Source organism: Mesoplodon densirostris, chromosome 3, assembly GCF_025265405.1.
Source record: "Mesoplodon densirostris isolate mMesDen1 chromosome 3, mMesDen1 primary haplotype, whole genome shotgun sequence".
Taxonomy (NCBI): domain Eukaryota; kingdom Metazoa; phylum Chordata; class Mammalia; order Artiodactyla; family Ziphiidae; genus Mesoplodon; species Mesoplodon densirostris.
Window position 1 is genome coordinate 58,186,433 of NC_082663.1, and position 13,186 is coordinate 58,199,618.

Consider the following 13,186-nt stretch of genomic DNA (forward strand, 5'->3'; position numbering starts at 1 on the left):
TTTTTTCTTGCTGTAATCCTTTTTTTCTTTCTTCCTCATAATGTCTTTATATAGTTTACATGCTGGTTCTTTTTTGGTTATTCATCATTGAAAGATGCTTAGACCAGCCACTTGCAGAAGATTCATGTCAGAAGAGAATAGCGCCATGTTGCCATGTTCTAGGCTAGCAGGACTTTTCTTTATTTCTGAGTTTTGTCTACAAATACGCATTGGCTCTATTCCTTCCTGGCCAATGGGAGTAGGCATGTAGGTGATTTTCAATGAAAAGTCTCTTCTCTGCTGCTGCTATAAGTGACATATTGTTTCCTGCAAGTATGGCTGATCTGTGTAAATTCTTGATTAGCCTCACCTCTGCCACCAAAAGGATCCAAAGACCTCATTACTAGTCCTAAACTCTATTATCATCATTGTAAACAGGAATTTAGTACTTCAGCCTGTGCCCTCACCTTTGAGAACTACTTTGTGCACTCCTTCTGAGATATGCAGCAACGTCCTCCTCTTACTGCTTTGTCTGGAACTCGCGTATGCTCCATCTCCAGTGTTTTTGGCAATGCAAATTTCTTCTGTGGTTTGAGGTTTCTGCTATGTTCTAATTATGTCAAAGATGGGTGTGCATTTCTATTTCTCAACCTTGTTTTTTTTTGAAAGCTCATTCCATTGAGAGAAGGGGAAATGCCAACTTTATGCCCCCATCTTAAAACGTGGAACTCAGGCAGGTTGTTAAAACATTCAGTAATATGCCACTGTAGGAAACACTTTATAGAATGTTCATTTTTGATTACCAAAAAACTTTTTTTCTTTGTGGACTTCAAAACCCTGGGGCACCATGAACAGGACTATCCTGACATCTTTAAATGATCTTTATGATAGCAGAGTAATGTTTATATGCCTTGGGGGTATGACTTGTTTTTCTTCCTTTTAGAACCAGCTGGCAAAAGCTATATCCATTTTTTCTCAAATCATGAAGCCAGAAAGCATAATCTGCACTAATTTAAATGTAAGTGACTTCCTTATGGTTTAAAGTAAGGCTTGAAATGTAATAAAATGAAGTCTAGATTTTTTTTGTCTGTGTACAACAAATGACTTTTGATCTCCCAAGGTCTTCATCCATTATGTTCACTTATTGATCACTGTGTGAGAGTTATAATGGAGCCCTATGAGAGGAGTCAATACGTGCTTCCAGGAGTGTATAAATAGGTGGGAAACACAGATATGCTCAGATATAAGAGGTGGCTAAATGCTGCAGGTGTAACACATGACTACAGAAGGCTGTCGATTTAGAGAGAAGGGAGATGGACTCTGCAGTCTCTCCACTGAGACTTAGGAAGAGCCTGCGTGCTGATAACATCCTATCCATGGTACCTGACTCACGGAGTCAGTACACCTATGGCATAAGGTGGCATCTAACCTGGTAAGCATTCAATGAATGCGAGCCATTTTCATCCTTACTTTGTTGCCAGCCTGCCGTGGCCCACCTTTTCAGTGAGCAGTGAGGCGTCTGTGCCTTCCTGGGGCAATGAAAAGACTACGAGACTCTCCTGTCATTAACGACATCACAGCCCCCACTCAGCTAGGCCCTGCTGAGGCCCTGCTTGTATGCTGAGTACGTGTGTTGTGGGGAGTTGAAAAGAAAGCCCCTAGCGTCCAGGAACTTACAGTCTCCTGAAACATCAAGGGGTCAAGATGAGGAAAACATTGTCTGAAGAACCGAAATGAGTAAACACCAGCATGACATGAACTGGGATAGCGGGTCATAGCCAGTGCGGTATTCCAGGCTGGGGAGCAAAGGGCTGGCCAGCAGGCGCTAACGGAGAACTGGGGAGAAGAACATTGCTGAGCAGTGTTCTGAAGGAGGACAGGGCTGTGGGCCTGGAGGCATGGAGGTGAAAGGGCATTCTCTGTTGGGAGGTTAGTTTTGCTGAGGGTTCTAGTTTGCTAGTTAGTTTGCTAGTTCTCTTCCTAGTTTTGAGTCCTTAGGCAAAGTTACTTAACCTCTACCACCCCATTTTCCTTTTATCGGAAGTAGCGGTAGTAATAGTACCATTCTTTGGTTAGGAGAATTGAAAGAATAATGCATATAAAGTAGTTAGTGAACACAACACAGTTAGTGCTTGGCATGTAATCAGTGTTCAGTGATGCTTGCTAATACCAGTAGTATTTGTTTAAAATGAAATATGTTAAATAGAAAGGATTATTTATTTCTAACAAATCCTAGAACCCATGAACAGGAATTGGGCATAACGGCAAGCTCCCATGGTTTTCAGTTCTGCCCATAATTATCCTCAAACGTCACCCCCAGACCAGTGCCCAGATGACTTTCAAGAGAAGGACTAGATAAGCCTTTATGGTAAATTCTGGGGAACAAGTTCCACCGAGAAGTCTGAGATAAGACTACCTTATATTTGACCTCAAATTTATTTTTCAAAATGCCTACACAGGAGGGAAAGATGAGCCTAGGGAACCAGAAAGATGGACACAGTGATAGTCGAGAACCTGGGGGGAAAAAAGGGAAAGAGGTGGGTTTGGGAGGGGAGAGGCTAAATATAAGAAAAATACCCAAAAAGAGATGGTGTCGTTGGCAAAGGGCAGGAGCCTGGAGTGGGGATGAGTGGCAAAGCTGCCAGTTAAGAACTTACCTGTAAAACCGGGTAATGCATCTGCTCTACACGGATGAATGCCACAAAAAAGGGAGGTAAGAGGTCCCAGAAATGAGTCTTCACGGCATTCATGGTGAGGAAGAGGAAGCAACAGAAAAAGACAGGGAAGGAATCGCACCAGTGGATTGAAACCCAAGAGAACTGATAGCCCTACATGCCGTGGCCTCCCGCAAGCAGCCCCTGGCCCAAGACTGGGCACCTGAACAGAAACTGCAGGTCAGCCTGAAAAGCTCTCAGCTGAAGGAGGCCAGGGTGGCAAAGGTCCAGAGTCCAGAAGTCCAGGTCATTTGAGCCAGTAAGCCCAACAGACTAGGAATCCCGGTCTTCCAGCAGACGCCTATGTTATTTTTTCTTCTTCTCAGCTTCCTACTGGATGTAGACGGCTCAGCACCTCCAAGTATTGATATATTTATCTGCTTCTGAGAGAGTGGCCTGCAGATGCACTCATTTCATGATTGGATAGCAGGAGAATTGCTAGGATTCCAGGTGGCTCATAGCATCAGGGGGGAAAGAAACACAGGAGAGTGTGAGAGTTTTATGTGGGTCATTAGTCGCTTTTCCTAGAGTTGAAATGGGCATGGGGGGATCAATAAGGGTTGATAAGAAATGGAAGAGAGTGAGATCGGCAGGGTTTCAGTTTATTTTAGCTAAGGTGCCACGCTAGATACTTATATTCGTCGGTTTATTTTATACAACACTGTCAGAACAGTATTTCTCCATATTATACGTGGAAAATGAAGAATCAGAGGGTAAGTAAACTACCCAGGTTCTCACAGCTAATTAAATAGCAGGGTCAAAGTTTTTAACACAATCAAATCTGTTTGACTACATATAGAGCCTAGGGTTTCCCCACCACTCCAGACCTACAGAGATTAGCATTGTGCGTCTTTTATCTAGGACTGGAGCTAACTGCTTCTCCGGAATGGTGAAAGGAACACAGGACTGGATGTCAAAAAACGAACCTGCTATTAGTGCACATACTCCATGTCCTTGAATTTAGATTCCTCGGCTGTTCAGTCCTGGCAGCAGGAACAGCTCCTCCTGGGAGAGCTGGGTTGGGGGGCGGGGAGACGGCCGATCAACGTGGTCGAATGAATGGGCATGTTTCTGGCAAGCGCTCTGTAAGGATCCTTGAATTGATTTTGAATATGAACCATCCCCTCCATGAATTGGGTCGCAGAATTATCCATTGTCCAGAAACTTAAAGATTGTTTTATTGTTTAAAAATTTTCACTCAGGCATTTCTTGCAAGTGTCCAATCTAAATCTCTCATATTTCAACACAAGCCTGTTTCTTCTTCCTTCCTCGGGAATGGTGAAAAAGGGCTGGTTGCCATTCTCAGGTTTAATAATTTTCAGATTCTGGGTCTCTGTTATTAGAGCAGGTTTTTAAAAAAATAATTTAATTCTGGGCCCTAGCTTCTCAAAGGCTGAGTCATCTGCTTAGAATCCTTAAGGGCAATTTGTTGATTATTCAGAAATGGAAACCCAACAAGTAGACTGAATAGAGTCTGTTCAGTCAGTATCAGCAGAAATAAATGAAGTTGTTTTCTGATCTACTTTAAAAATTAATGCCTTACACGAAAATCTTTTCTTGCTGTCAGTTGGAATATGAACTTACCTAATTTTCCCCCTCAACTTAATTTTCTTTTCATTGAAATTGCTCCTGCTGCTGACACGACCCAGAGGGCCTGGCTCCCCGTTTCCCGGCTCATGCTTGCTCCGCACCGAACTGGTTGAGCACATGATCTCATCGAGGCGTGTGCGTGTTGACTCTGCCCTTTGAGTCTCAATTTAAACCCGTCAATGGCAGAAGAACTGTAGCCTCCTCTTTACTTAGCATCGCTGCTTAACGTAAGAGGACTAATTTCCACTCCTCAAATATGTCTGAAAGTAGCAGAGGCCAACAAAGGGTAGTTCTCCACTGATCCACTGATTTTATTTGAATTCTAATCATTTCTCTAGAAATCTAGACCCATTCTGGAATTGAATTACCTTACAGGGGAATTGACAAGTGGTGAGTTTCACTGCTTTTTTATCATTTATTTGTTAACACAGGTAAATGTTGTAATGTTTGTTTCTCCTACTCACCAGGGCCACCCTAAAGTTCTAGCTCATGCTGGGAAGTTCTAGGCCACACCGGTAGGAAAGGAGACAGGACTTATTATTTCTCATAAACCCCTTTGTGGCAGCGTCTCACCTGTATGTTTAAGAACTGCATTTGGCTGGAAGCAATGCAGACTCTAAAAATACAAGAGTCTATACAAATCAGAGGATTTCTTTTTCTTCCAAGTAGGAAACCAGAGGTGGTCGGTCTAGGTCTGGTATCACATTCCGTGATGTCATCAGGGACCTGGCCTCTTGTATTTCCATACCCCTATCCTAAGCACATGACTTCTATCCATTACATCTATTCCAGCAAGAAGTAGGAGAACGCAGGAGGACAAAGAAGTTGGTCCCATTTAAGAATGCTTTCCCAAATGTCTCACCCAGCAACTTGTACTTACATGTTAATGGCGAGAGCTTGATCCCATGACCACATCTAGTTGCAGACAAACCTGAGAAATACAGTTTTTGAGTTCCGTACACGACAGCATCAGTTAAAGTTAGGGAGCTCTGTTATCAAAACAAAGAAGGGAAATGTGGATATTGGTTAGAAAATTAGCAGTCTCTACCACACTGTGCTATTCTACTTCAAATATAGCAAACTTGAAAAGAAAAGAAATGCAGATGTCTGCATGTTCAGGGCTTCTGTTCCCTTTTTTGGGCAAAGGTGTCCAGTGACACATTTCTTGAGGTCTCAGAAAATCAGAGGGGTGGGAAGTATGTGTTCCTTGACTAGTTTTTCTTAACGAAAAGTCCCCCTGCTCCTTGCTAATTCAATTTTCCTAGCCTTTTGATGGAAATCTGTACGATTGAAGCAATGCACTGTACCCTGATTTAGCTTTCTTAATTGTACCCTGAGACTTCAGTTTGAGACAAACTCCTAGCTTTAAATTTTTTCTTTGCCTTTCATCAGTAACTGCCTCATCTATGTTGCCCTTCAGCAGTATAGTTCAAGGTATTGAACCTTACTCTTGAAATCCCCGCTGAATCAGGGTTAGTTGCTGGAGGCAGGAGAGAAACTGGGAAAAATCAGGAAGAAAAGTTGAAATCTTTCAGAAGCACATCATTAATAGTTTCTAGCATGAGCTTCAGGAGGTTAATCCCTGTAAATTGCTAGGGAATTTACACTCCCTTTCTCATTTCTCATTGTTGAGGGTCTACTCGGTGCCAGGCACTGCAGATGTGGCATCAACAAGGTAGACTTCTCTTGCCCTTGATAGGACAGACCACTGCCAACCAAATTGGGATTGGTTTTTACTAACAAAACTGTTAAGAACTATTAAGACTTGGAGATTTTACCCCACTTCTGAGCTAACGAGTTAACCTGCCACAGTTTTGTGGATGCTGGTACAGAACACAAGACACCGAGAGAAGAAGGACAGTTTATTACTCATAGCAATAGCAGTAGCCAGCGGGTTAGCATTTTTGCAGCAGTTTCTTGAGCCCAGTTCCCACAGAGCGACATGAAGAGGTCTATACGCTTCTTGCACACACAGGGGATTATATTTTAAGAGAGGAACTGTGAACTTGGGGAACCCAAATCTCTTAAATTGGACAGTAAGCATACCTGCCCTCTGCTTTGGATGAGACACTGTCTGTCCTCCCAGGCTGCTGGCTGTACAAACATCCTTGAAAATACAGTCAGCGCTTCTGCCTGACTGTGAGAGACCCACGGAATGTTCCCTCCCTACAAAGGGTTTTGCCTGTGCTCTAGAACTCAACTTAGATCAGGGCTTTTGGAGTTAGGCTGCTTGGGGCCATTTCATTCTGTTCTTCAGGACCAAAGATAACCCCTCACCCCGATCAACTGCTCAACAAACATACAATGTTATAAAATGGACTATTAAGAGAACTTAGTTGGTTTGGTATAAAAAAGGAATAACTCTCCCAGAAAAACTATCTTTCCTAAAGATCAAGAGGCTTAAAAATGTTTACACCCTTTGATTTTGTAATTTCACTTCTGGGAATCAAGTCTAAGAAAGTAACAATTTTTTAAAATGTATGACATTTATTGATATAATAAAGTATGGTATTGCTTTATTTGATTTATATGATGGATTGCTATGCATTCATCATTAAAAATGAGGTTTTATTTTTTCCTAAAACTTCTTGATGCTATGAGAAAATGTTCACTTTATAATAATTGATCAAAAATCAGAATCAAGTTGGGGGGTGGGGGGGATTAATATATTTGGAAGATAATACATGAGATTGTAAACAATGGTTAACATTAGTTGGTGAATTCTGAGTTATTCTCATTTTCTTTAAACTTTGCTGTATTTTTCAAATTAGACTAGTGAACATTGGTAATTGGGGTGCGGGGGAAATGTGTTCTTTTTTTTCCTTATGTTAATTGTATCTGATGGAAGGTAGTTAGTGGTATCATTTTGAAAGCCAAGTACAAGCACCCAGTTTTGATAGCTATAGTATAAATAGGAGTGCCTCATTAAGACTTTAACCAGCTTCCACTTTATACTTGAACAATCTGTATGCCTGCAATTTCCTAACCAAAAAAATAAAATAAAAGGATAAAGGTATCTTTTGACCCAGAGCCAGTCTTACGAGATTGTCTGATTGTCATATCCTCTGAATCTAGAGGAAATAGGGAAGAAGAATCTAATGGTAATGTTTGTTGAGTACCTCCTGCGTGCTGATATTTCATTTAATGTTCACAGTAATTCAAAATGTGAGATGTAAAGGTATTTTCCTCATTTCACAAATAAAGATATTGAAAGAGATTAAATACCTGGCCAGAGTCAATTGGCTGTAACTGCCAGTGCTAAGACTCTGACCCAAGTATGTCAGAGTCCAAAATCCACGTTCTCTCCATTTCTGCCTTTTAGCAAGTTTTGAAGTTGTGGTGTTTTGATTAGCTATTGGAAAACAAGTTTTGGCTGGTGGGCATTCATTCAAAGCACCTTTGAACTTGAGCAAGCAAATGAATTAGGAAATGGCATGAAAGCAGGGTAGATGCCTATAAATGTAGGCTTATCTCATGGGGTACATTTCTCAGTGTTGATTACTAGCTCAATCTTGTTTTTCTTGTTTCTTTTTATTCAGATTATGATCCATATCCAGTCAAACATGTTGAAAACCCTCATAGATATACTAAAGGATGCTACAGAGGGAAATCTATCAAGATTTGTGAAAAAACATGTGTTCTCAGAAGAAGTGGTGAGTAGGCGGTTTCCACAGAAATCCTGCAAAGGTGCAAGAACACTCTTTAAACTGTCCACTTGATACCTTAATCCTCTAGGCCACCTCTTTAAAGAGACTGTCCAATCCGGCAACCTCTCTCTTGTTCCTGTTGCTAGATGTCTATGTGTGGGTGCAGACTTTTTTCCTCTAACACAATATATCCTCTGAAATTCTAGGAAAACTTGTTCCTTTTACACTGTTCTTTTCCCTACACTGTCTTCATGGGTGTCGGCCCTCTTCTTTTCCTTTTTCCTTTCTCCTTAAGCATCCAATTCCTTCTCCCCACTCCTCACTCTCAGTTGATGACCTTGCTTCCTGTTTCACAGAGGAAACAGAAGCAATTAGAGGAGAACTGCTGCCGCACCAACAGCCTCCTTGCCCCTCTCTCTCTCTGCTCAGCCTTCCCTCCGGAAGCCGTGGTGACTGTAGGCACCTCTCTAGAGCCTGGGAGCCCATCCCCACCCCCAGCCAGCCCAGGGCATCAGCCCAGAAGTTGTGTCACCTTCTTTTGAACATCATCACTATTGCTCGCCTTCCCTGTGGATCATCCCCATAGGCAAACAGTAGGCTATAGTATCTCTCATCTTAACAAAAAGAAAATCTCCCCTACCTAAACAAGTAAAAAGACAAACTGGCCTAGAGGGGTGGGATAGGGAGGGTGGGAGGGAGGCGCAAGAGGGAGGAGATATGGAGATATATGTATACATATAGCTGATTCACTTTGTTATACAGCAGCAACTAACACACCATTGTAAAGCAGTTATACTCCAGTAAAGATGTTAAAAAAAAAAAAAAGACCTACTGGATGTTTAGATAGGAAGACTTAACCTCATAAAGTCAGTTCTGCCCAAGTTAATGTGATAATGTAACATTTCAATAAAAATACCATTAGGTTTTTTCCTGTAGTTAAGGTTTAGTAGAAAGAGCAAACTAGCAAGAATAGCTGGGAAAACTCTGTGAAAGAAGAGGTGCTAGACCTGCCGGATATGAAACCATATTAAAGCTTTTCTCATTAGAACTGTGGTTTTAGCTCCTGAATAGACCAACTAATGGAACCATATAAATGCTTTGCAAAATTATAAAATAAAATTAAATAAAAGTGAAGAGAAAGAAGCAATTTCTAAAAATTGAAAGCAAAATGAAACAAATGAACTGTGTCATACTGATGGCTTAAGCACATAAAGAGGAATTATTGTAAGTCATTCGAAATTTAGTCATTTGTACATGGCTAGTCATATATAACCTACAGGGAAAAAAGACTGTGAGGAAATCATAAATTATTGGCAGTGATCCTATTGTTAGTAATGATACTGCTGTAGTCATTCTGACTAACCTAGGGGCCTGGCTGTTGGTCCTCCCCCAGCTTTTCTCCCTTTTCCCTGGCCTTTGGTAGCACGGTCCCAGCTGGGTTCCGGCTAGCACCTGAGATGGCAGGTTGGCGGCAGAGGGCAGGTGGCGGCTCCCCACCTCTGCCACACTGTGGCCTTCCCAGCCCTGTCCCATTCCTCACTCCCACCTGAAGGCTGGTAAAGGGAGCTTGTCAGGAAACTAACTGGTTATGATTAAATTTAAAGCTTCTTTCTATTTGAGGTCTTAGCTCTGTGTAGGTTGTGACCGACCTAAACCTTTTGGGAGTGTGTTTAGAAAAGTAGGGGAACCAGAAGTATAAACTGGTTTTAAAGCACAGCACACTGACACAACTTCTGCTTTCTCACTAGCACTGATGTTAATCCTTCCTTAGACCTGGCCCATCAATATGTTGCCTGAATTATACGACTAAAGCATCCAAACTTCACACTGAAAAATACTCACTGTTTTTATCTGATTCTCCCCCCCAAAGCCTATAAGGCTGATTTACTTAGAAAGCTCACCCTCTAGTTCAGTGTATCCCCTGGTTGCTGTGAGGCTACTCAGGGAGCTGCTTGTTGAGAAGTGAATTGATCCCTAAAACTCCAGCAGCTTTTGAGCTAGTTCTAAATATCTTTGTGAGATGGCATGTGGAGTCTTATGTTGTAAAACTCTGCATTTTACAAATGCTCTATTTACTGTCTGTGCCACCAGTTACTGGACATGTTTTATGTGTGGTGAGAAGGTGCTGTTGTGCCACTAGAGGAATGGTGAAAAGAACTGCGGACTTTCTGCAGCACCGTGACGGAAACCGCTCCAACGTGAACTCTTTCCTTACTGACTTCTTTTTTAAAACTTAATTAACAAACAATGTCGTACCAACTGTTTTCTGCTTCAACTGTAGGATGGTCCTAGTGATACCATTTAATATTTATTTTTGTAGTGATTTAAGAGAACTGAGGTAGTTAAAAAAAGAAAGAAAGAAAAAAGAAAAAAAGAACTGATGTAGTATGTGCAGTGAGATCAAGGTTACCTCCAGCTTGGCTCACCTGCTTTGCTTCTTTTGAAAGCCATGTGCTGCTGCATCTCACCCTGAACAGGAGGACTAAACAAGCTATTCTTTTTAAGAATGTTAGAAGTGTTTAAACTTTACCTGAAGGTTCAGTGGGGAGCCCTTGTTTGAAAAGAAGGTGTGCAGGTTTGTGTTATATTACACAACCTCTGTATATGTGATAGACTCACATTCACATTCTAATTTTGAGCTCACTCATTTTTGTAGAATTAAATACCATTCATATACTTGTGATGCTAATATTTATACCTCTGGTCTAGACCTCGCCCCCATGCCTCATAATTGTGTAGCCAATAACCTCTGGACATGTCTGCCTAGATGTTTCACAGACATCTCAATCTTGTCCAAAACAGAACTCTTGATTTCCCCTCTCCAAATCTCATCCTGCCATCTTCCCCATCTCAGTTAATGACATCCCCCATCTCCAGGTTACTAAAGCCCAAATTGCGAAGATGTCTTTGATGCCTCCCTTTTCCTCTCCCCTTCAACAATAAATCCTTTCAGTTTAATCTCCAAAATATACTTCATATATATCTACTTCTCCATCTTTTCTATACCTTCCCCAGTCTAAACCATCACCCGTTCTCATCTGGCCTATGATGGGGGCACCTAGATTAGTCTCCACATTCTTGTACCCTCCAGTTCTCCACACACCTTTTCTTTGTGTGTGTGTGGTACGCGGGCCCCTCTCACTGTTGTGGCCTCTCCCGTTGCGGAGCACAGGCTCCAGACGCGCAGGCTCAGCGGCCATGGCTCACGGGCCCAGCCGCTCCGCGGCATGTGGGATCCTCCCGGACCGGGGCACAAACCCATGTCCCCCGCATCGGCAGGCGGACTCTCAACCACTGCGCCACTAGGGAAGCCCTCCACACAGCTTTTTAAATCTAAATCAGATCATGTCCCAGTTTGGACCTTCTGATGGCTTTTAGAATAAATTCCAAAAACTTACCATGAGCTAGAAAGCCCTACATCATTTGACCCTGCCTCCTGCTCTGATTGTTAAATTGGACACACTTGATTCCATGCTGTTTGACCTCCTTTCCCTGGTATGTTTCATCGTATAGTATGCGCCACTTGAACCCCCCTTTTATAAAATACCAGGGGTGATTTTTAAGTACTAATCCTGAATGTTGTTTGCAGCTTATGGAATCCCTTATAGTTAGTTATACCTATGTGTGCCCCAGTACCCTGGTTTTTACCACTTTAGGTGCACACTCTACTTTTTTTTTTTTTTTTTTTTTTTTTTTTTGCATTTATATCTCTGCTTCTTGGAGGATAAAAAGAACACGGAAGAAATCTTGCAGAGATATAACAATCTACTCTTCTTGCTTTTTTTTCAGCTGGTCAAAGTGAGGGAAAAAGTGAAGGATGTGCCCACTCTTCTGGCCACATTTGATGAGCTGTATGGGAAACTGCACATAAATGGCCAGGTCACCACTTACACTTTGGATGCTCTGCTCTGCCACACCCCCAGTGACAGGAAATCCCACACGGTGCTATTAAACAAGAGGACAGTCAGCCGTCGGACCTTCCAGCCACTCAGCCAGTCCCTGTGGGCTGAGTAACCCTGAGTTCAAACCATCCGTGGGTCTGAGTTGGAGGGGGCCTGCTTCTAGGGAATTATTGGCTTCCTAAGAAATCGGGCATCGTACTCCAGTGTACAGTATACTAACACTTCGTCTCCTTAAATTTCCAAGATCATTGAGCGCTGGCGTGCTGCCTTGAGACGTTCATATGTTGTGCCACCAGGAAGATCTAGATACAGGCAAGCAGAAAGCTCAGGCTCCCGCGGGAAGGAGGCTTCCCCTTGTAAAGGGCTGAGGATCCTTGAAGGAACATGGTCACGGTCTCCAGGGGAACCCAATAAGCACTAACAGGAAGGAATTTCCCTATAAGTGGCCACCTCCAGCTAATTTTCAGGGGAATCGTGGTCTGAAACCCTACTCTACCATGCTGGGAAATAGCCCCGGATTTTCTCACTGCTTTTGTCATCATTTACCTGTGACCCTAGACAAGATACTTGAGCGCTCAGTTTTTCATCTGTAAAATAATAGTGCCTATGTGAATCTCCATATTGATATGAAATTTTCATTCAATGTTCAGTAGGGTCAAGTTTTCTCAAAAATAAGAGAAATTAAAAGGTTCCTGAGAAAACTTGTTGTTTTCTCAGCAGAACAAACAACCAGAATTTAACTCTCAGAACTGATAATAAGCCAAAATTTAAATGGTTACCACTTTGGTCATGGGCAATCCACGTGCTTTTCAAAATAAATGCCAATAAAAACCACATAACACTCTCTGTATTCCTTAGTTTTCTATATAGGTCATAAATATTTGGTCCTATAGTTCGTCTCATTTGTTAATGATTTTCTCTTTTCTGTCTTTGGATGTTTTATCTTTTATAAATAAATATGTCATGACAGCAGGTCAGAGCTTCCTCGTAAGGATCTGCCCGTTGATGGTTTGAAGGCCAGCACCTGGGGGGTTGGTTGTGCCTTTTCTTTCTGAGGGCCCACATGATGGTGAAGCCTCCCAGCTGTCTGCCTGGAGCGCTGCAGACTCCTTATTCAGTGCTGTTTCAAAACCCGGAGATAACTCTAACTTTACTGTTATCCATAGAACCAGAAGTTCTCTAGTGGGAGGAATCTTCTAAGTCTCCTCCTCAGGTCAAGGAAAATGTCCTGTCCAAATTGGTGGAGCTGAGATTAAAATCCAGATTCCTAGTCTCTTTCCCTTCCCACTGTACCACATGATGTCTCCTCAGAGAAGACACAGGAGAATCTCTTCAGAGATAGAGCACTAAGAGC

The 13,186-nt window shown here is 42.2% G+C and overlaps 1 protein-coding gene across 4 annotated transcripts in view; it reads left to right on the forward strand.

The window, feature by feature from the left end:
• Positions 1-12,676, forward strand: part of PTCD2 (pentatricopeptide repeat domain 2) — a 28,648-nt gene extending 15,972 nt beyond the window's left edge. For all 4 annotated transcript variants that reach the window (XM_060093024.1, XM_060093026.1, XM_060093025.1 and 1 more), the window contains 3 exons: positions 923-997; positions 7,823-7,936; positions 11,720-12,676. In XM_060093024.1, coding sequence (XP_059949007.1) covers positions 923-997; positions 7,823-7,936; positions 11,720-11,944 — 414 coding nt within the window. In that variant the 3' untranslated portion in view covers positions 11,945-12,676. The remainder of the gene's footprint in view (positions 1-922; positions 998-7,822; positions 7,937-11,719) is intronic.
• The last annotated feature ends 510 nt before the right edge of the window (positions 12,677-13,186 follow it).